Below are 19,702 nucleotides of genomic sequence, written 5' to 3'. Positions count from 1 at the left end.
GCAGTGGCAGGAAAAACCATGAGTTCGTCCATCCATCCCTCCTTCCACCTGATGACAGTTCTCTTTTCAGCATCTGCCTTCTGCCACACCAGTGGTGATGAATAAAACAGGCAGGGAGCCCCACGAAGGCTTCCTCCTGGGTGGGCCGCACACCGCCTCACGCTCCCCTCTCGCCCACAGATTCCTCAGGCTGGTGGAAAGGCCGGCTGCACGGCCAGGAGGGCCTCTTCCCAGGAAACTACGTGGAGAAGATCTGAGAGGGGGCCCGGATTCGGCCTCCTGCCCGCCTGCCTGCCCGCCAGGGAGCCAGGCCCTGCTGGCGAGGGCCTGGTTTTCCTTGGCCACATTAGCCAGAAGGTCCAGTCCTGGGGCCTCCAGCGCAGCCCAGCCCAGCCCAGGCCCTGGGTCTGGGTCTGGGGGTCACCACTGCAGCCACCCCAGGGCCCTGGCATCCCCCATGTCACACGCCTCCTGTGTCAAACAGGGCTAATAGCAGAATCTACCTCCCAGCTGCCTTGTGAGTATATATGAGTTGTGTCCTGTCGGCAAAGTGCCAAGCACAGTTGGGGACACCTTGACAAGTGAGACTCCCCTTCTTCTGTCATCACTGAGGCAATAAACATTTGCCAGGTGAAAGTGTGAATTAAATTTACTGAGCGCTAACCAGACGCTGAGGGAAAAGCCGCAAATACCCCATTACAGGTGCAAAACTGGGGGCCGGGAGAAGTTTTGCCACTTGCCCAAGATCCCACAGAGCCAAGCCTTGAACTCATATATACGCCCACCCCACATCTCCCAAAGCTGGTGTCTGTCCCACTTGCCTGCTCACCCACTCTTGGCCATTTGCATCCTGGCCTTCCTGCAGAAAATAGTCTGGTGGGTCCTGTCATCTTTGAATCTGCAGCCCCCAAACCCATCCAGGACCTGACTGGACCCTGAGGAAGGAGGCAGGTCCCACACGGTCCTTCACAATCCAGCCTGGGCCACCCCTGGCCCCCATACCACCACCCCCATGTCTGTGCTTTCTTAGCCCTCACTCACCTGGAGTCAGAACCAGTTCTGATACGCAAGGGCCCTGGCTTTCTGCACCTATTGTCATGGATTTAGGGGGTCAGCCTGGCCACTGGACTCCCCAGATCTTTCCAAGCCAGTGATGGAGCCTGAGCTTTTCAGAACTCCCTGCAGATGCAGGTGGAACTGCTGGGGATCCCACCATGGTCTGAGCCTAAGTATCCCGACTTTCCAAACAGACACCCACTCTGGGCTCAGACCCTCAAAGAGCAGCCAGTCTGGGAGAGACACAGCCAAATTGGTGGTGGTCAGGACTGGGCCAGAGAAGAGACAGGGGCTGGGGCAGGGGAAGGGGATGCAGAGAGAGAGTGGGCATTGCTGGAGGAGCCAAGAAGGAAGAAAAGGGTTTGGGGTCAGCAGATCTTGACTGGCAAACACCACATACAGCGATCTGCGCTGTGACAGGAGAACTCCAGGCAGAGGACCCCTACCCAACTGGAGGATGGGAGATGAGGTATCAGAGAAAGACTGGCCAGCAGCACCTTCTGCAGGATCTGAACCTCTCTCTTCTGTCCCTGCTTTGGGAAACTGAGCGTGGCCGAAAAAAATCCCAAGGTCACAACTGGGTCTCAGCAACCCTTTTATTAGCCAGTCATTACACAAAAGCATTTAACCAGTCCCCTGAATGTCCCTGGTTTCCTCCATCTCTGATTTTCGCCCCTCCGCTGCCCAACCACCACTGTGCATGTCTCTCTCTGCAACACTTAGACATTAGGACAGGCTGGGGAGGAAGTGCATGAGCCACCAACCTCATCAACTGGGCATTTCCTGGTGCTGAAGAGGAATTGGGGCTTCTACCTCCTTCCTCTCTCCTTGAACTCACCATGCAGGCTGCCTGACATTTTGGGGTACAATTCCAGGGCCCCACTGCCATGGCGGTCACCCCATTTACAGGAAGTAGGGCTTTCTGGGCCTCACATCTAGGTTACAGCATCTTCAGACTGCAAACCTCAGAATCACCTTGGCCCTGCCCACTCCACAGCCCCACATCCTGTTGACTTATAGAATTTCTTAAGCCTGGCCCCTCCTCTCCCTTCCTTGGGTCCATGTCCTTCTGAGGCCTCACCCCACCCTTCCCCAGATTGCACCAACCTCCCCTCCACACACAAACACACCTCCACCCTGCATCAAACGATCCGGTTTTTTTTTTTAGATTAAAGAGTTTTTAACTGTATTAATGATAATCAAAACCACATTTTTTTAAATTCAAACAGCACAAAGTATGAAAAGACAGTCTCTCCCTCACTTGAAAATCTCTGTTCCCCTCCCCACTTTTTTAATGTCGCCTTCTAATGATATTCTCCACATATAAAGGCACATAGGTACATCTTATGTACACAGATGAAAATACGCTGCACATAAAGTCTATACTTGCTCAGAACTCAACAGACACCTCTTGAATGTTAAATGATGTATTATAGAGACCTGAGATCAAAGATCCACTTTACCATCCCCCCAACTGCCCATCCTTCGAACAACACCCAAGAATCAGATGGTGGACCTACCCCTGCTAAAAATACATCAATGATGAGAACAGAAACCGCACTCCTCTCTATGGTTCATGAGGTCCTGTGTGACCTTCCCTGCACCAAGTTCACTTACTGACCTCCACCCTCTGCCTCCACTCTGTTCCAGCAGTGAGCTGATCTCCTTACTGGTCCTTGAGAAGCTTGTCCCTCCCCACCTCAGGACATTTGCACAGCTATCCACTTCCCAGAGTCCCCTGACCTTCCATTTGCTCACTCCTTCCTGACCATCAGGTAACAGCTCAAAAGTCAACTCAAGAGAGACTTCTCTCCCTTCTGTGTGCGTTTTCCTTTGTAGCACTTAATATCCCTAAGGTGGTTTTCTGCATTTGTTGACTCATTGTCTGTTTCCCCATTTTAAAATGTGAGCAGGCCCCTGAGGGCAAGGATGTTTGTCCTGTTCCCCTCTGGGTCCCCAACGCCTCGCACACAGTAGGCGCTCAAGGAATGTAGGATGGATAGGTGCCTTATTCCACGCCGGCCCACCCAGGGGTCTCCATCCTTAGGCTACACCTGTCCGGAGGACAGACAGCTTGCTTCCTGCCCCTGGCTATCACAAGGAGCCTATTAGAACTTCAGAGCTCCGTGCATTGACAATGTTGACGATCACTGCCAATTTCTCTCCAAAAAGGCGGCCCAAACAACATCACCTCTTCAAAAAGGAGAGCGGCTGAGAGCTGGTGATGGGACGGGAGGGGACAAAGATACCCATTTAGCAGACGAGAACAGAGGCCCCGAAGGATTTTTCGCCAGGATCTCTGAGCACAAGGTCTTTAAAGGTGCACTCTTTGATAGGTCTGGGCTTGCAAACCCGCAGCACCGCCTACCGAGCTCGCCTCCTGGAGGACCCAGATCTCAGGCCCCACCCCCTCGAGGGGCGCTGTGCGCAGGCCCTGCCCCCGCTCTCGCGAGATCTGGGAGGCGGAAAATGGCGTCGACGTGAGCGCGAGCCCGCGGCCGCCCAGGGAGTCGCCGCAGTCTCAGCCGGAGCCGCCGGAGCCACAGGAATAAGAGGCTGAGCCGAGTCGAGGATGGTGAGCGCGGCGTCGGGGATGCGGGCGCGGCGAAGCAGCGGGTACTGGCGGGGCGCGGCCCTGTCGCACGCGCACCCTCCGGCCGACCCCGCCCCCACATCCGGGCACTCTCCCGTCGCTGGCTGTCACTTGGGGAACACCCCACCCCCGGCTTCCTGGCCCGGCTTCGACTGGGCCACGCCCACAGGACTCGAGCTCCGCCCCTGTTCCTTACACATCGGGGCCCCTAGCCCCTCCGGGTTCGACTGCACAGCTCGAGCCGGGCCGGTGTATGTATTTCCGTCCGCAAACAGTCCACTTGATCCCTCTGGCCCCTCCAGCATGTTCCCAGCGGCGCCCTGTTCGGAGCCCCGTCTTTGTAACCTTCGTCCCGCCCACACCCCGTAGGCCACGTCCCTGCCGTGTAAGGGGCGTCCCACTGTCCCAAGTTAGGGACGAAGGACTGCTACTTTCATAGTAATTCCTGACAGATACCCCCTTCTGCAATTGGGACACCTCCCAGCTCCCTCCCAGAGATTGGAACACAGGAGGCTCAATCCACTCTTATCCCCTGCCCTCCCCTGATGGTGACTCCTTAGGATGGGGGCTGACCAGGTGATTTCTCAAAGGCATTCGCTGCTTCAGGAATGTCCAAAGGTCTTGGCGGGGTGGGAGGGGTTCCCCTGGCTGGCCCAGGCCGACCTGGGCCCAGAGGGGTTCTCCCTGCCTTTTCCTTCCACTAGGAGGAGGAACCCTCGGGGCCCAGCCCGGACATGCCGGCCGCTGCAGAGCCCAGCTTCAGTGAGACTGACAAGGAAGTGTTGTCCCCAGTTGTGGCCGCAGCAGCCACCTCCTCTTCCATGGGGGAGGAGCCAGGCCCTGAACGGGCAGCCACGCCCCCAGCGTGGGACCGAGGAGGGCCTGGAGGGACCCAGCAGGGTGCCCCCTCTGCCCCAGACAGTGTTCAGCCTGGTCCCGGATCCAGCCTTGGTGGCCCCACCAGCACAGTCTCTGGGACCAGCGAGGACCTGAGGCCTCCCAGACGACGCCAACAACCAGGTGATATGTGATGGAGCCTTCTGGGGGTGGTCACAGGCCTTGGAACAATTGAGAGGAGTACAGAGTATCTCCAAACTTGGGCCCCATCAAGAGGGAATCACCATTTACTGAGCACCAAGTGTATGCCAGGCTGTGGCTACAGTGATGTGAGCCAGCCAAGCCAGCCCCTGTCCTCTGGCAGCTCTGTCTGGTGGGGGAAGAAGATGGTAAAGGCCCTGGTAAGAAACCAGCAGGGTAATTCCAGCCTCATATATGCCTCTCTGGGGCAGAACTCTGGACAGCGTGGACGGGGGAAGAGTGGGTGACACCCTCCTTTCTGTGCATCCTGCAGGGAAGCAGATACCCTGCTCCAGCCCTGGCTGCTGTCTCAGTTTCCCCAGTGTTCGTGATCTGGCACAGCATCTGCGTACCCACTGCCCACCCACACAGTCCCTGGAAGGTAGGGCCAGAGTAGGTGGTGCGGAGGCAGTTTGGGGTGGGAGGCAGGCAGAGCCTCCAGGCCGGCCTTGGCCACCCCTCTCCACTCTGTCCTTCATCCCTGCCCTGCCAGGCAAGCTCTTCCGCTGTTCCGCCCTGAGCTGCACCGAGACCTTCCCCAGCATGCAAGAACTGGTGGCACATGGCAAGCTGCACTACAAACCCAACCGCTACTTCAAGTGAGACCCTTACTCTCCTGACTTCCACTGGTGCTCCGTGATCAGGCCTCTGGCAGCTCCTCCCACCCGATTTGATTGCCACTACCTGGGGTCCTTCCTGGGGGGGTGGGGCGCGGGGTCGGGGGGGGAGGTGGCGAGTCTGGCAGTGGACGCGGCCTCGGGCAAGCCCTGCCCTTACCTGCCCAAAAAGAGAGACTGGTTACTGGAACGAGTCTCAGAGACCCGGAGGGCGGAGCTCGGAAAGGGCGGGGCATACGTCGTGCGTCTCCGCCCAGTTCCTCCTGACCTCCCTAGAAGAAAACTGGCCGTCTAAGTCAAAATTGAGACTTCCTTCCTCGTTTTCCCAGGGCAAGGACCCGGAGGGGTCCGGGAGGGTCGCGGCCACATTTGGGGGCGCTTAGGGCAAGCTTACCCCCCGCCGCAAGTGGGGAATCTGTGATTTGGGCCTTAGGCTCCCTTACTTACCGCCCTCGCGCCGCGCCTCCCCAGGTAGCATCGGATAGGCCCTACCCTCGTCCCCCAAGAGACCCAGCCCAGCCCTGTGCCTGCCCCCAGGTGTGAGAACTGCCTCCTGCGCTTCCGCACGCACCGCTCGCTCTTCAAGCATCTGCATGTTTGCGCCGAGCATGCGCAGAGCCCAGCCGCGCCGCCACCCCCAGCCCTAGACAAGGAGCCACCCGCGCCCGAGCGTCCCCCGGAGTCCGACATTGTGTCGGCGCCGGGCCTGCCGTTCCCGCTGCTCGAGCCCTTCACGACCCCCGCCCCTGCCCCCACCGGGCCCTTTCTGCCCTACTTGAACCCCGCGCCCTTTGGCCTAAGTCCCCCACGCCTGCGCCCCTTCCTGGCCGCGGCGCCCGGGCCGCCCGCCTCCAGCGCCGCAGTCTGGAAAAAAAGCCAAGGTGAGTGTGGGAGCAGGGCCGCCTGAAGGGTGAGGTGGGCTCACCCAGACTTCTGACCTTGACCCGCCTGTTTATCTCAGGTGCCGGCGGCAGCCCGCGAAGACCCCAGGGCGGCTCCGACGCGCCCTCAGGTGCGTGCAGGTGATCACCAGGGAGGGGTGGAGGGGATTTTTCTGTCCTGCGCCCTGCTGGGCCCAGGGGATGCTGGGAGGCAGCGTTGCCCGCCCTTTCCCAGGTGGCCAGAGCTGCCACCCCCGAAATACACGACTTTTGCCTTAAAAATTGTTGGCCCCTGAGCCTTCATCTGCGCCGGCGTTTCCGTGTAAAACCCGCGCCCGCTTCCCAAGTCCTTCCCTCTGCGGTGGTTCCAGGGATAGGAGTGGGGGATTCGGATAAGTCAAGTTTAGTGCCCGCCCCCCCCCCCACCAATTACAGGAGGGAACACGCTCGGGAGCAATGGATCAGCCAGGCCAGACCAGCCAGGTGCCCGGGAGCTGATGGGGAGGCGGGGAAAGGTCTGACCCGCACTCGTCCACGTCCACCGTCCCTGGGGGTGGCCGGGACTGACGGGGTCCCGCCTGCCCGCAGGGCACGCGGCCCCGAGCCGCATCGTGTGGGAGCACACGCGCGGCCGCTACTCGTGCATGCAGTGCGCCTTCTCCACGGCCTCGCGGCCCGCCATGACACTGCATCTGGAGGACCACCGGCCCATCGCCCCCGCGGCCCCGGGGCCCGGGCAGCCGCGCCCCGACGCGCCGGCGGGTAAGGCGGAGGAGCGCTCCGGTGGGGAGGGCGGGGGCCCCGAGGCGAGGGGCGGGGCCGAGGCTCAGGCGCCCCCTCCTCTGCCCCACCCAGACCCGGTCCCGCTTGCACCCAAGGTGTCTCCGCTGCTGACAGAGGGGGAGTGTCCGGTTTTCTCGCCGTTCTGAATCCCGCCGCGGTGGGGGGGGGGGGGGGGCTGGACTGTAGGATGCGGGTAGTTTTGTAATTTTAATGAGGCTTAAGATGGAGGGGGTGGGGAGACTTAATAAAGGAGGCGCGATGAGCCAGCCGGTGCTGTGTCTGGGTCCCTTGCCCCTCCGATGCACAGCAGCCGGTCTAGCAGTCCTGGGGTGCTCACACCCTGAGAGGGGACAAGCCTCCCCTCAACCTCACCACTCCCCTGTCACTTTAACAACTGGGACCCAGGTCTCCAGCCCAGTGCTATCCTATCTAGCTGTAGTTGGGGCTGCCAGTGCCTCCTGTCCCATTTCCAGAAACCAGATGGGATGGAAACATCGCTTTTATTTAAATCCCAGGAGTCAGTAAGACAGGCTGGTCCTGAGAAAGTGCTGGGGCTGACCCTGCTGGAGCGCCCCCCCCCCCGCAATCCTGAAGCCAGTGCAGACTCGCAGGTGACAGGGTTGAGGTGCTGGAGCCAGGGCCCCCAGGGGCTCTGGTTTTGTCTTCGTCACTGTCTTCCAGACCCTCATCTTTGGCTGTTGCTTTCATTTCTGTCCCTTTGTCGGCTCTGAGGAGGAGGGTGGGTCAAAGCCAGCCGTAGGGAGCCTGGGCTCTCTCCCTCCTCACCCCTCCCCTGTCTTCCAGCCATGAGGATCTCCTTTTCCCTTCTGTCATGGGGAATCGGGCCTGGGTCAGGGTTCAAAATCTGGGGCCACACTGCTGTCCCAGCGCTGTTGTCACCAAACCCAGTGGGCCAAGCCTCCTGAACGTGGAAGTCTTAGGCGTGCTGTTGGCAGCCACCCCTCAGAAGCTAGTTTTACCTCCTGCATCTTGCTCCCTTCCAGCCCCAGGGTCCCCTAGCCGAGGCTCCTGACCCTCTTCCCCCTCCTCAGGTACCTGAAGCAACCCTTCCTGCCTTTCCCCCCCAAGTCTGAACACAGAAAACGGGTCTCTTCTCATTACTGCCTGGTAGTGGAGACCTTGTTCTAATAACCCACGAGGCTCTATCTCGAACACACCCACCCCCTCCCTCATTCCTCTCCTCTTCTCCTCCTCATCATCCTCTTTCTGGGGAACACAGACCGTCTTTGAGCAAGAACTCCCCAGCCTCCTTGCAGTTGAACAGCTCTAAGCTCCAGAGGCCCTTCTGCTTTTCCTGAAAGCTGGGGGGGGGGGGGGAGAGGGGGGTGCTGATCTGAGTGCCCTTAGGACCGGCCCACCTGCACCCAGGAGCCCACCCGCGGGGCTTCAGGGCTGCAGTGTCATTGCCGGGTCGGAGCTGAGACTCAGCTGGCTCAGGCCAGGTGTCTGGTCTGCCAGCACCTCCGGGCCCGTGCTGAGGCAGATATCGCTCAGCACCTGCTGTCGGGCCAGCGGAGCCATCAGGGGACCTTAGGGCTTCAGGACCCGAGCTTTCCTCTTCCCAGCCAGGAGCCTTGAAGCCAGGACTTTGTGACCCTGGAGAAGACTCAACCTCCCTGCATCTCACTTTGCTAGTCCTTAAGATGGGTGTCAGGATGCTTACCCTCTGGAGTCCTTGTGAAGATTCAAACAGGGACTGGGAAGAGAGGGTGGGGGCTTGAGAAATGTTTGTGAGTGATTCACATCCCTCTGGCTACCAAGCCCATGGCTGCCTGGAACACCCCCCAACAAAGAACCCAGGAAGGAAGTGGGGTGGGATCAAGGGGCCCATTTTACAGCTAGAGGTGAGGCTAGGGGGGTAGGATGACTGAGCCAAGCCCAGCTCCAGTTCCCTCACTGATTCTGTACCACCCTAGAAGCTGGGAACGGTTCCCATCTATAAGAAAACCCAGGCAGTGAGGACCAAAGGACACCTCCCCTTTTCCCACATCTCCAGGGACAGGGTTCAGGGTTCCCTCTCCCCCAGGAACCCAACCTGTCTCCGAGGTGTCAGAGGCCCTTCCCCCATCAGGACTCTCATTCAGCCACCCCCAAATCCAGGCAATGCCACTTCCCAGTCTCTCAGGACCTTTCCAGAGAGTCCCAGAGCCAGTATCTTGGCCCAGGTACCCCACCCCACCCCATCACCCTTGTAAACGCAACAGCTTCTACCAAGGGGACAGTGTCCCCTGCCCTCCCCCAGCCCAGCAACCTGAAACTGCCCAGAGGCCAAAGGAGCCTGGGCACACTGCTCACTCCAAAAGCAACTTCCTACCCTTGCCCCCTCCCGACTCATGTCCAACTTTTTCAGCTTAACTGGGAAATCTCCCAGTGTCTCTCCTGGGCTTCCGCAGCCCCTGCCCTCCCTCTGGCCAAAGTGAGACCTCAGAGGGCCCCCCTTCCCCCGACTGCAAAAAGCCTGATTGACCGCCAAGTCTTCTTTCTGCCCCAGCTCGGCCCAGCAGAGGGCGCCCAGGAGTGCCAGTCTTGAAGGAAGATGGAAGGACAGGCCAGCGGATCAGGGCAGTCATCCACTTTGCCCAGCTAGCCCAACGGGGGGCTGGTTGATAAGAGACTGCAGGTTTGCACTGAAGAGGCCGAGCCTCTCCTGGCAGCTTACATCAGCTGAGTCCGGCCAGGTGCCAGTCCAGCAGTTGTCCAGGACCAGCCCCATCACAAGACCGGGAGAGGGGAAGCAAGGCTCCCGGGTGCATGTCCCAAAGCCCTGCCTTTGACCTGGATGCGAGCACTGCCATCCCAGGCCCCTGATCCTCCGTGCGCCCCTCGACCCCCAGGATTGGCTGCCCATGTGCTCAGTCCTCGACTGCATGCACTTGGACATGTGGCTGAGCGTGGAGACCACCACCGTGTCTGTCCCCTGACCCAGGGCAACCAGGTGCATGTCCCTGCTCTTGCGCCTGCTCTGGCTCACCAGCCCCGCCATGTGCTCAGAATCCCGGGACCCCTCCTTAGCCCATTGTTCCACAGGCTCCCTGAAGCCAACACCTCCCCGCACTCCCCACCACCACTGAAACCCCAAGGCAGACCCTTGTGGCCCAGGCTCACTTCGGGCTTCAGGTTCCTCAATTCCATCTGCGGAACCTCCTGCCCAAGTTCATGGCCGCGCTTTGCAGTCCAGCCCAGAGCCACCTGGAAGGCTCCAAACACAAAGGGGCGTGGGGGGAGGGGCGGGGGGGACACCTCCTGGGGACCGTGGAGGAATAGGGCTTGCCAGGGTGGGACCCTCCAAACTGAGTTCCAGGCCTGGGGGGGGGGCGGTTCACACGGGGTGGCTGGCCTTAGAGCCTGGGAAGTCACCAGCTTGTCACCAGCATTCAGTCCTTTACCTTACCTTGATTGGGCACCTACTGTATGCTCTTGGCCAATAATCACTTGTTTCATTCATTCATTTCCCTCATTCACCAAACTCTGGGAGGGTCAGTCAGCCTGTGCGCAGCCTGTGCACAGCCTGTGCGCAGCCTGTGCTGGCTTGTCCCAGAGACCCAGGGAGGACCCACTCTCATCATCCCTGGTCTCCTGGGACTCCTGTTCCAAGGGGACCCCACATCTGGGAATGTGACCCAGGGTGCACGCCTGCTAGTGCAGGATGGGGATGGGCAGGCACAGAGGCTCCAGAATCCTCAAGCCGTGCCTCTTAAAAGACACAAACAGGCAGAGTCCTTTCCGACTGTGCAGCCTGTGGCCTCCATGGCAGGGAGATAATGAACGGCTCCAGCCGCGGATGCAGTGTCCTCAAGACAGACTGGATCCGTCTACAACCCCGCCACTCCAGGGCATCACCTGGGATCTTTAGAAACCTGAGGCTCCACCACGGACCTGAGGCAGAACCTGCACTTTCATGGGGTCTCAGGGCGACTCCTGGGCACATGAGAATCACCCTGAGTGTTTTAAGAGATTCCCCAGGCTCAGGGCACCTGGCTGGCTCAGAGGAGTAGGAGTCTTGATCTCGGGGTTGTGAGTTCAAGTCCCGAGTTTGGTGTAGAGGTCACTTTAAAAAAAAAGAAATCCCCAGGGTCAGGCCAATTCAGAATCTCCAGGAGCTTCCATCTTTTCGTAAACTTCTAAAGCTATTTCCATGTATAGCTAAAACTTGAGAATCAGGGCTCTGCACTCTCCCTTTGTCTGTGCCCAAAGTCAGTGACCTCCTGCAGACCAAGCCCTGTGGTTAGGGCTCACCTCTCTCTGGCTGGGCCCCATGCCCCCACAGCGCTAGTTCGACCCACCCCCTTTGCCCCTCTTCACTGCTCTCCCTGCTGTCTCCATTTTCTCCCCCTTGGCCCTCAGGCTCCCTCCCTCCCCAGGGTGGAGGAGGGCAACGCCTTAGCTACTACCCACCCAACCCACCCACCCCCAAATCTGCCATCCCAGCGGGGCCCTCTGCCTCCCCACAGCCGTCCACGACCCATGTGACATCTGCCCCTATAATAGGGAAGTCCTGCTCAGAGCTGAGAATCTGACAGTAGGGAAGTGTGGAAATGAGGCAGGCGGATGAGGCAACGAGCCGGCAGAAGGGCCTCACCCATCACGCTCTTCCAACTCCTGAGTCTCCTGGCCCAGAGCTGACCATGCCCCTTACCCCCAGAGAACTCCCCCTCCCAAGGAGGCCCTCAGGGCCTGGCACGGAGTTCTCCCTGGAGACCAGAAGTCAGCCAGCCCCCAGAAACAGAGTCAAACAACTGGTGGCCACATTTGGGCATGTGCTGACAGCCGATGCACGAAGCACGGAGACCATGGAGACAGTAGCAGGCAGGACAGGAACTCAAGTGCAAGGCAGGGATCTGGGGACAGGCAGCGGCTGTCTCCGCCTCCTTTCCTTCCTCCTCTGTCCTCCCCACCCCGCCAGCATCCCCCACCCCCGTGGGGCCCAGGGAGCAGAAGCCACAGTCACTTCCTGAAGGCACCGGCCCAGCTCAGGTCCCACTTGCCCTGTGGCCCATCACCCGCCTGCAGGCATGGTGAGTGAACCCCCAACCCTAGGAGAGTCCCCTCATCCCCGGGGAAATGGCAAGGGCCATCACAAAGGCCCAGAGGTGGGAGCAGCCAGGATGCATCACTGGGACAGCTGGGGCCCCAAGGGGCCTGTGGCCCAGGCTGGGGCTGGGACTTGAATAGGGAGAACAGGCAGATGGCCCAGACTACTCTCCTCCCAGGTCAGCATGAACAGCAACCTGGGGACAGGAGGCCAGGGTGAACAGAGGGGCTTCCTGCGGGTGACAAAGTGGGTCATGTACCCACCACCCACCCCCGACCCCAGCAGTCACCCAAGACATGACCTGCTGACCCTGATTTCTCTGGTCCTGTGGGTGACCCGGGAATCCTTCCCCCGACCCACCTGGAGCGGGGCTTTAATAGAGGCATTTCAGGCCCGAGGCAGGGACCACTACCTTTCCTTGTTCTCTGGGTGGGGCACAGACAGGAGCACAGTCTCCACGGTTCTGCCTTTTCCCCCTCCCCAGTCTCCAAGGGTCCAGGTGAAGCCAGGCTTGGGGGCCTGCAGGCCAGAGCAGGCCCCCTAATCAGAGTAGGCCTGGCCTACTTGTGCACCTGCCTACGTCTGTTACGGACAGCATGGGGCCAGTTGAGACGGTACCTGGGATGGACTAAGTGCACCACAGACGGTGCACGTGCCTGACCGGGCCGCTGCTTGGGCCGGCTTGCCGCTTCTCCTGGGTGTTGTCGACTGTGAATGCCCTGACTGTCAACAAAGGGTGTCTGGGACCGTGAGACTCTGAGCCCACAACTGCCTCCAGGTCTCTCTGTGTCTCTCCACGTCTTTCTACATGAGTCTGTGACAATCAGACTGGACGTGGCTGAGTATACGCCTTTGTATCCTGTATATTTCAGCAAACATCTACTGAGCACCAACAGTGTGCCACACCCTGGGAGGACAGCAATGAGTGAGCCAAGTCGCTGACCTTCCACAGGGGCTGGGGGGGGGCAGAGAGAACAAACAAGCCAAGGCACATATGTGAAATAACATAAAATAAACTGTATGATACATAGTGGCAGGTACTGAGAGAAAAAAAGTAGGTTGGGAAGAATGGAGAGTTCTGCGAAGGGGAAATCAATTTTTTTAGATGAGGGTGGTCTGGGAGGAAGGCCTCTCTAATTAAATATCAGCAGAGACCTGGAGGTGGAAGAGGCAAGGGCAGGACAAAGGCCCGAGAGGGGTTGGGGGCGGGGGGAGAGCAGGGGAGAGGCGGAGGCCAGACCCAAGTAACTGGGTAAGAGAGGCAGATTGATGGTTTAAGGCCTTCTTCATGAGATCTTTAGCTTTTACCATGGGGAAATGAAGCATTGCCAGATTTTGAGCAGAGGGGCTTCCTCTAGCTGCTGTGGGGGAGGGTCCTGGCCAGAGACGGGGGTGTGGGGGGCAGAGGGGGAGGCAGGAGACCGGGGAGGAGCCTGGGTTCCTCCAGCCAGCATGACAGTGGTACAGGCAGTAAGATTCTGGATGTATTTTGAAATAAGAACAGAAGGCACTAGGGATGTGGAGCATGAAAGCACAGGGTATCTCAAGGACACTTAGAAGGCACCACCAACTGTGGGAGCAGAGGCTATGGGGGAGCCTCGGGAGCCTGGGTCCTCATGGGGATGAGGTTGTGGGCATATGCAGTGCCTAAGTGGAGAGGTCAGGACTCCACGGAGCCTGGAGACAAATGTGGGAGGCCCCAGCCAACAGGAGAGCGAGCCAATGACAAAGGGTGGCAAAGAGGAGCTAGGAGAACCCTTGTGTGAGTCCCTGCCTGATTGGCTCCATGTCCCTTAGGGGAGCCATCAGGACTTCCGGAGCCTTCAAGCAAAGTTCCAGGCCTCTCAGCTCGAGACCAGCAAACACCCCAAAAAACCCCCAAAGCCTGAGTTCAACAAACTTCTAAAGAAGTTTCCGCCACCTGAGCTAAGCGAGCACCCCAAGAAGCCCCTGCAGCCCAGCTGCACTGATCTGCCCAGGAAGTCCCCCAAACCTGAGCCAACTGAACCCTCCAAGAAGTTCCCACAGCCCGAGGCCCCTCAGAAAGCTTTGCAGCCAGAGCCTGGCCACCCTGCCAACAACCCACCAGAGCCCAAATCCAGTGCCTTCCCCAAGAAGCCCCAGCAGCCTGAGCCCAACGAGGCCACCCCAAACCCCTCCCAGCCTGACTTCGGTACCCTTCCCAAGAAGCCCCCTCAGCTTGAGTTCAGTGTGCACCCCAGAAAGCCCCCACAGCCTCAGGTCGGTGGCCTCCCTAAGAAATCCCTGCCACAGCCTAATTTCGGTGAGTTCCCTCAGATGCCCCCCTGGAAGCCTACGTCCAGGGAGCCCCAGCCCCACTCCTCCCAGCCCGACTTCAGTACACTTCCCAAGAAGCCCCCACTGCCTGAGTTCAGTGTGCACCCCAGAAAACCCCCGCAGCCTCAGGGTGGTGGCCTCCCTAAGAAATCTCTGCCACAGCCTGAGTTTAGTGAGGTCCCTCAGACACCCCCCTGGAAGCCTGAGTCCAGTGAGCCCCACCCCCACTCCTCACAGCCCAATTTCAATGCATTTCCCAAAAAGATCCCAGCCCCTCAGCTGAATGACCTCCCCAAGAAGCTCCTGCACCCTGATTTTGGTGACCTCACCAGGAGGTCCTCAGAGCCTGAAGTCAGTGTGTTTCCCAAGCGGCCACGGCAGTCTGAATTCAAAGCACCCTCCAAGAAGCCCCTGCAGCCTGAGCTGGGGAGCCTCCCCAGGGTGTCCTCAGAGCCCGAGTTTGGCCTGCTCCCCAGGAATTTTCTGCAGCCTGAGTGCCAGGGCCCCCCGGGAAAGTTCTCGCAGCCCGAGTCTAGTGCTCTGCCCAAGAAGCACCTGCACGCTGATTTCTTTGGTGATCTCCCTAAAAAGCCCCCCCTCCCCGGCTCTGTTTCGGAGAGCTCGCTCCCCACTGCCGTCACAGCCTCCCGCCCCAGGCTCCCACTCAGCCCTGGCTTTGGAGCCAGGCAGCAGAGGTCAGGAGCTCCCACTCAGAATGGAGGGTCGAGGCTGGGCCTCAAACCCAGCTACCCACCCCGGCGGAGGCCTCTGCCCCCAGTCAGCAGCCTGGGACCCCCTCCAGCCAAGCCCCCGCTGCCTCCTGGCCCCAGGGATGTCCAGAACTTCCGGAGAGCCACAGCCGCAGCCACAGGTGGGTCAGGGCAACCCATGCAGAAAGCTGGGGAAGAGGCTCCCTGGCAGGGCCTGCCTCCCTCCTGCTCTCATCCCTCCACAGCTCTGAGGAGGACCCGTTCTGCTGGGATCCACTCCCAGGCCCAACAGACTGAAGACATCCTGCAGTGAGTGTGGGGCGTAAGCGGGCCCTGGCGCAGGTCAAAGGCTTGGAAGAGGCCCCTATCTCGGGTATTCCCACAGGGACCAGGACGAGGTCTACGAGCTGTATGACGATGTGGAGCCCATGGACAACGCCAGCCCCAGCCCCAAGGGCAGAGGTTTGTTGGTGGTGGGGCTGAGCTCTCAGACCATCCTGCCCAGGCCCCTGGGGACCATTCATTGCAAGGGCATATTCTGCCATGCTGCTGGTGTGAAGCCAAGGGACAACCCATCTCCCTGGCAGTGCCAGAGGAGAAAGTAGAGGGCAGGAAGGGCCTTTCAAAAAAGTCCTACCAGCTCCTGATGGGCAGAAAAGGAGGAGGTAGGGCAGCCTAAAGGCCAACAGCCAGTGAGCATGGTGTGGCCGGGGGCGGGGGGGGTGAGGGTGGTGGGAGAAGGTGTGAAAGAGCAGTGGAAGAATCAGGAAGTGGACTTCGTGGCATGCGATGCAGGGGTGAGCTGGAGCAAGCCAGCTCCTGACACGGATGAGGCCCGAGTACCAAGCCTAACGCCTGGGCGCAGACTGGAGGTATCCCTGAGTCGGGGACAAGGTGTCAGTTTCCACAGCAGACCTGTTGTGTTGGAGGTGCTTGCTGGATGTCCAGGTCGGACTTGGGCCTGAACTCAGGCATGGGGTGGAGACAAAGACCCCTGAGCCTGTAGTCCTAGAGACTCTGTGCTCTGGGGTTCCTAAGGACCCTTTTTTCTCTCTTCTTCCAAGCATCTGCTCCTGGAGAGCAGGATAATGGCAAAGCAGACATGTCTCCAGCCCAGCTGCAGGGTTAATGCCTTTACCAATTTTGAGTGGGGGAAAAAAAAAAAGTGACTTTTACGCAAGCCTGTACGTGACCATCCCCGAACATGCACAACCGCCCCTGCCCCCACGGCAACAGCTGACCCCTTGTTCCGGACAGGCCTCAGGTGGAAGCCTGAGGACCCAAGAAGCAACTTGCCCAAGCCCTGAGTTTCCAGACTGTTTCCTGGCCCTATCTCTGGAAGGGCTTCTTACAGGGGAACCTTTTATTAAGGGTGCCTTTGGGATGCTCCAGCTTCCCCCGCAACCACCCACCCTCCACCCCTGCACCAGGTCTGCTGCCTCTACTACTCTTTCCTGAGCCCCTTCTGCTTCTCCTGGGCTTTCCTCAGGGGCTGCTTGCAACACCCCCTGTTAGCAGAGCTTCCTGACAGGGCTCCTCCTGCTTCCGCTCTGGTGAGGCTCTTGTGGCTGGGGTCTGGGGGCCACTCTTGGGGCCACGGACATGGGGAAAGGCAGTAACTGGCCCACCCCTTCCCCAATCCCAAACAGACCAGGAACAACCCCAGCTCTGCTCACTGTCCGTGCCCATGGACAATCGTCTCCCCATTCCATGCCAGTCATTCTGCAAGACTCCAATCAAATACACTTCTCAGATCTCTCCCTTCTTGAAACACTGTGTGGGCCCTCACTGGTAGTACTCATTGTCCCAAAGGCTACTTTGCCCTTTTCAAGTCTAACTGCCCACTCGGCCCCACTCCAGAGGTTCTTTGCACCGCTGGAAGGGGCTGAGGCCAGCAGACCTAGCTCTTACCCAGGATTTCAACAGGTCCCCCTGAGAGCCTGCCTTACCTGCGTGGCCTGATTAGGGTCACACTGCCAAGGTCTGAGCCGCAGATATGTCAAGTCTGCCCTGCACCACGGCGCCTGGGGGCGTGCTCTACACTGTGCTGGGTTTGCAGGGGCCCTAGGGTGCCTCTGGGAGAAGGGGAAGCAGCCAGAGGGAATGTCCTGGGTGAGACTGTAGATGGCATCATCACATCTGAGCACCAGGCCGAGGCTGGAGTCTGGAGCAAAAAGCTGGGGGCTTCAGGTTCTGGATCCTTCACTCAACTGGTATTCATGAGGCTCTCGCCATAAGCCAAACCCCTGGCCATCAGAATCCTCCCTGGAAGGCTGGCAGTTTGCCAGGAAGTCAGCCCTCACCAGGCAGACCCCCCACCAGGCAGACCCCCCCCCCCTAATTTGGTCTCAGCACCAGCCAGGCCAGTCCAGGAACCCCACCCCACCAGCCCCTTCTCAGATGCCCACTTCGTCCACTCTAAGAAATGCTTTTGCCTTATTTTTGACCCAGATCCCATGACAATTCCCAGAAGCCAATCTACTCTAGGAGACAGACATGAAATGGCCTCAAAAGCCTGCAAATAAATCCTGCCTGTATCATTTCCAGCCAGATGACCTTGGAGTAGGATTGCTTTACCACTCAGAGCCTTTATTTCCCTCATCAGTGAGCTGGGAATGACAATATTGCCTACTATCCTAAGAAAGAAGGTTGTTGTGAGGGCTGAAATGAGTTACTCTAGTAAACAGTTTCTGCCACGCCTGCCATGCAGTAGGAGTTACGAAAACAAGAGCCAATCCACTAGAACTCACAACCCAGGAGAAAGGCCTGGGGAGAAGATGGGCAGGTGGGCAGGGTGGGGTTTGGGAGGGGGTGGATGTCCCGAGAACTGACCCAGGGAAAGCTCATTCAAGATCAAGCCACCAGTGTCGAAAGGGAGGCTGAGCCAACGGTCCCTGCCCTAACTCAGCGCTCTGACTGCTCCCAGATGACGTGCCATCTACCCAGCAACCCCCCAGGCCACCACAAGATCCAGAACTCAGGTACCACAGGGCAAAGGGCATGTACCACGGAGGGGCTGAGCTCTGGGAGGACACGGAGGGGGCCCCTGAGGAGCACATCTTCCTTAGGAGCATCCAATTCCTCAGGAAGGAAAAGGCCCCCCAGCCACAGCAGTTGCCACCGGCAGACCCAAAGACCCTGAAGCAGATCCGGAAGGCAGAGAAGGCCGAGAGGGAGTTCCGGAAAAAGTTCAAGGTGTGAACACCAGAATTCTCGACACAAGAGCCCTGGAGTTCTGGGCACAGCCCCAACTGACCAAGGCCCCATAAATCCCATCCTCAGAAAGATGGGGTTCCTGGGGTGAAAGCACAAAACAAAATCTCTAACATATCCCTCCCCAGTTTGAGGGGGAGATAGTGATTCAGACAAGGATGATGATCGATCCCAACGCCAAGACACGTCGTGGGGGTGGCAAGCACCTGGGGATCCGGCGCGGGGAGATCCTGGAGGTGATTGAGTTCACCAACAAGGATGAGATGCTATGCCGGGACACCAAGGGCAAATGTAAGTCAGACAGACCAGAAAGTCCTAGGGAAACAGGCTACCACCAGGGCTGGGAGCTTACCTATCCCACTCTCTTTGCAGATGGCTATGTGCCCAGAACAGCTCTACTGCCCCTGTGAGTGCTGGCCCTGACTGGGGGGTGAAAGGGAGGGTGGGGTGGTCAGTGGGCCAAGGTGACTCTTACTGACCCAACTGTGCTCTCTGCCAGGGAAACGGAGGTGTATGACGATGTTGGCTTCTGGGGTATGTAGATGCTCTGGGTAGGCTGGAAGGGACCAGAGGTAGGCTGGAAGGAGGTAAACCCCTCACCCCATTTCCCTGAGGGCTGCTCATTATCAGTTTACGGGGAGAGGAGTCACTGCAAATCACCCTTCCTCGGCAGACCCTCCGGAGAGCCGACCATCCCCCCGGGAACGGTAAGGCCCACAGGTGTGGGTACCTAGGACAACCGGCCAGCCCAGCCACCCACTAACCCAGGAGTCTTGGATCCCAGATTGGCAGTCACAGAACCACCCAGGCTCATGCCTGCCTACATACATGAACCACATAAAGCACCTACTGAAAGTGATTCCTGCTTCTTGTCTTTTCTTTCCCTCCTGATTGGCACACAGTGGAGTCATGATCAAACACTTGGGGGGTCTGCGAGGTCGACCCCGTCCCTCCACGGTCTCACCCCTCAGGGAGAAACACCAGCAGGAGGAAACTGTGGCAGGGAGAAGGTGGCAAGGCTAGGACACCACAACCAAACGTTGACAAGCAGTGGCGGCAGCTCCGCACAAGCTGCAAATAGCTGTGTAGCCCAAGCGGACCTACATATGAATGAGATCACATCTTGCGGGGGGAGAAAAGGGAGGGGTGACCCAGTTCTGACAGAGCCCAGGTATCACGTTCAGCCCAAACCACTACAGGACTAAATATGCTCAGAAACTCGCACCCTCCTCAGTCTTACTGTAGCAAAGAAAAGCTGCTATGGACTGAAAGTATATGCCGCCCCGCCCCCACTACAAGCACACACCACAATTCCTATGTTGGAAGCCTAACGCCCAATGTGATGCTATCTGGGGGGTGATTACTGTCTTTATAAAAGAGGCCCAAGAAAGTTCCCCTGCCACTTCCACCATGTGAGATCA

The 19,702-nt window shown here is 58.8% G+C and overlaps 3 protein-coding genes and 1 long non-coding RNA gene across 17 annotated transcripts in view; 3 read left to right on the top strand and 1 right to left on the bottom strand.

The window, feature by feature from the left end:
* MYO1F (myosin IF) overlaps positions 1 to 636 on the top strand; it is a 31,675-nt gene extending 31,039 nt beyond the window's left edge. For both annotated transcript variants that reach the window (XM_028093146.2, XM_028093145.2), the window contains one exon: positions 181 to 636. In XM_028093146.2, the coding sequence (XP_027948947.1) occupies positions 181 to 257 (77 nt within the window). In that variant the 3' untranslated portion in view covers positions 258 to 636. The remainder of the gene's footprint in view (positions 1 to 180) is intronic.
* Positions 1 to 4,586, bottom strand: part of LOC114200832 (uncharacterized) — a 51,370-nt gene extending 46,784 nt beyond the window's left edge. For both annotated transcript variants that reach the window (XR_015766629.1, XR_015766630.1), the window contains exon 1: positions 1,821 to 4,586. This is a non-coding gene — a long non-coding RNA (uncharacterized LOC114200832). The remainder of the gene's footprint in view (positions 1 to 1,820) is intronic.
* ZNF414 (zinc finger protein 414) lies at positions 1,359 to 10,244 on the top strand. Of its 9 annotated transcripts, XM_028093147.2 has the most exons (10): positions 1,359 to 2,831; positions 3,393 to 3,631; positions 4,354 to 4,669; positions 5,001 to 5,108; positions 5,220 to 5,325; positions 5,881 to 6,224; positions 6,305 to 6,365; positions 6,660 to 6,707; positions 6,813 to 6,986; positions 9,520 to 10,244. In XM_028093147.2, the coding sequence occupies exons 2-10, from the start codon at positions 3,629 to 3,631 to the stop codon at positions 9,800 to 9,802; spliced, it is 1,443 nt and encodes a 480-aa protein (XP_027948948.1). In that variant the 5' UTR covers positions 1,359 to 2,831; positions 3,393 to 3,628; the 3' UTR covers positions 9,803 to 10,244. The 9 variants fall into 9 exon arrangements, with proteins under 9 accessions (XP_027948948.1, XP_087873834.1, XP_027948949.1 ...); XM_088017708.1 differs by having other exon boundaries at positions 1,359 to 3,631; XM_028093151.2 differs by having other exon boundaries at positions 1,360 to 3,631; positions 6,305 to 6,355; positions 9,520 to 9,730.
* A 1,219-nt stretch (positions 10,245 to 11,463) lies between these two features.
* PRAM1 (PML-RARA regulated adaptor molecule 1) lies at positions 11,464 to 19,140 on the top strand. 4 transcript variants are annotated; one of them, XM_028093163.2, is made up of 10 exons: positions 11,464 to 12,043; positions 13,858 to 15,229; positions 15,314 to 15,377; positions 15,454 to 15,530; positions 17,995 to 18,049; positions 18,137 to 18,263; positions 18,410 to 18,572; positions 18,654 to 18,687; positions 18,781 to 18,815; positions 18,955 to 19,140. In XM_028093163.2, exons 1-10 carry the CDS (start codon positions 12,041 to 12,043, stop codon positions 18,990 to 18,992), a joined length of 1,968 nt encoding a protein of 655 aa, XP_027948964.2. In that variant the 5' UTR covers positions 11,464 to 12,040; the 3' UTR covers positions 18,993 to 19,140. The 4 variants fall into 4 exon arrangements, with proteins under 4 accessions (XP_027948964.2, XP_027948965.2, XP_027948966.2 ...); XM_028093164.2 differs by having other exon boundaries at positions 11,465 to 12,043; positions 18,155 to 18,263; XM_028093165.2 differs by having other exon boundaries at positions 11,465 to 12,043; positions 18,781 to 18,853.
* Positions 19,141 to 19,702: the final 562 nt, after the last annotated feature.

Source organism: Eumetopias jubatus, unplaced genomic scaffold, assembly GCF_037043125.1.
Source record: "Eumetopias jubatus isolate StellerSeaLion01/CBP00866 unplaced genomic scaffold, mEumJub1_p1.0 scaffold_1, whole genome shotgun sequence".
Taxonomy (NCBI): domain Eukaryota; kingdom Metazoa; phylum Chordata; class Mammalia; order Carnivora; family Otariidae; genus Eumetopias; species Eumetopias jubatus.
The sequence above is the reverse complement of the archived record's forward strand: the minus strand, read 5'-3'. Positions and strand labels throughout refer to the sequence as shown.